At 62.6% G+C, this 2,055-nt stretch overlaps 1 protein-coding gene across 1 annotated transcript; it reads left to right on the forward strand.

Annotated features, from left to right (window-relative positions):
• Positions 1-5: 5 nt before the first annotated feature.
• LOC108532799 (Fanconi anemia core complex-associated protein 20-like) lies at positions 6-939 on the forward strand (the record flags this gene model as incomplete). Its single annotated transcript, XM_017877066.1, has 2 exons — positions 6-482; positions 569-939. Coding segments are annotated over 2 exons (750 nt in total), but the record flags the coding sequence as incomplete, so codon positions are not given.
• Positions 940-2,055: the final 1,116 nt, after the last annotated feature.

Here is a 2,055-nt window from a genome sequence, read left to right on the forward strand (position 1 = left end):
CGCCGCCCCAGGCCCTCCCGCGCCTCTCCCGTCATCGCGTCTCCCCTGAGCACCCCCGATCTGCCCACTCTATCTACCCCAGGCCCTCCGCAATCTCCCCGACCATCGCCTCGTCCGCTGAGGACCCCACATTTTCACCCACCTCCCCCGCCCCCCGTCCCCAGTACCCCTTGTCTCCCCACTGTCTGCTCCAGCAGCCGTTCCCCAACCCTGCCCGCCACCTCCCCACCATCGAATTTCCCTCTGGTACCCCATCTCCCCGCTGTCTCTGCCCCAGGCCCTCCCGGGTCTCCCCCACCATAGCGTTTCCCCGGCTGAGTACCCCGTCTCCTTTTTCTGTCCCCAGGCCTTCTGGCGGCCGCCCCTGGTTTCTCCTGGGGGGTGATGAGCGGGAGCGGCCCTGGGCCGAGCTGCTGCGCACGGTGAGCCCAGAGCTCACCCTGGACCACGAGGTGCCTCCACTGCCCGCCTTCCCTGGACAGGTGTGCCCACCGGGCCCATCGCAGCGGGGAGGGGTTTCCAGGGGGAGAGCCGCCGCTGGGTGAGGCCCAACAACTCCGTGTTGCAGGAGCCCAGGTGCGGCCCGGGGCCCACTGAAGTCTTCGCTGTCGGTCCCAAGACCTTTTCCTGGACACCGTTTCCGCCAGACCTGTGGAGCCCGGGCCGCTCCTACCGGCTGCTTCGCGGGGCAGGAGGGCACCTGGAGTCCCCCGCCAGGTCCCTGTCCCAGCGCCCGGCACCTGATCCCTGCAGGGCCCCCAGGGTGGCGCAGCAGCCGTCCGTGGAGGGTACTGCCCTGCGCAGCTGCCCCATGTGCCAGAAGGAGTTCGGCCTCAGGTGAGTGGGCCACCCCTGTGCCCCGCCCGGTTATCCATCCGTGTTTGGAAACCACAGCCGTTTAGAAGGTCAAGAGGTGGCCGAGCTCAGCGCTGGCTTTTATTTATTTTATTTTATTTTATTTTTTTTGAGACGGAGTCTCGCTCTGTCACCCAGGCTGGAGTGCAGTGGCGGGATCTCGGCTCACTGCAAGCTCCGCTTCCCCGGTTCATGCCATTCTCCTGCCTCAGCCTCCCGAGTAGCTGGGACTACAGGCGCCCGCCACCTCGCCCGGCTAGTTTTTTTGTATTTTTTAGTAGAGACGGGGTTTCACCGTGTTAGCCAGGATGGTCTCGATCTCCTGACCTTGTGATCCGCCCGTCTCGGCCTCCCAAAGTGCTGGGATTACAGGCTTGAGCCACCGCGCCCGGCCAGCGCTGGTTTTTAAAGCCCTGTTTCACACGTGGAAAGGTGGCCCAGTGCTGTGGCCTGGCATGTCCGGGTGGCTGTCTGTCATGGGTCTGGGGTCTCCCTGCTTTCCGTGCTCTGGGGGCAGGGCAGGCTGGGGGCCCACAGATAGCGCAGAAGGAAGGCTGGGGACCACTGGCCCCAGGTCTCCCTGGCCATCTTGGAAGCTGGTGGCACCAGCGTCCCCAGGCGCAGAGCACGGGAACACCTTCCCGAGAGTGGGTCATAGGTTTTAAAAATGAAGATCATCTTTTTTGTCTGGAGATAGTTTTTCTTATTTTTGAAGCCCACCGTATACTTATATATATTTTTTTAAGTAAAGGGGAATGGAACTCAGTTTTACTAAGAAGATGACCCAAACTGCCCAGTGCCTGGGCTCGTTTCTGGCGACCTCGGGGCCCTTGGCCTCCTGAGCAGGCACCTGGGGCCGGGGCGGGGTGAATGATGCTGGTTGGTAACTTTTGGTTGAGTTAATGGGCGGCAGGTTTCAGATGTCACATGGCCAGGAGACTGGGTCCTTCAGTCATGCCTGATGCCCCTGGTCTTCTAGAAGCAAAAACAGCTCGGGAATGTGAAGGGACCGGAGTCCAGAGTTAGCAGCCAACAACAACAACAATAACAACAACAACAGAAACGGCTGGTGCGGTGGCGCACGCCTGTCATCCCAGCACTGTGGGGGGCCGGGCGCGGCGGCGCACGCCTGTCATCCCAGCACTGTGGGGGGCCGGGCGCGGCGGCGCACGCCTGTCATCCCAGCACTGTGGGGGGCCG

The sequence above is a fragment of the Rhinopithecus bieti genome, unplaced genomic scaffold (genome assembly GCF_001698545.2).
Source record: "Rhinopithecus bieti isolate Rb0 unplaced genomic scaffold, ASM169854v2 scaffold_11194, whole genome shotgun sequence".
In the NCBI taxonomy this organism is placed as follows: domain Eukaryota; kingdom Metazoa; phylum Chordata; class Mammalia; order Primates; family Cercopithecidae; genus Rhinopithecus; species Rhinopithecus bieti.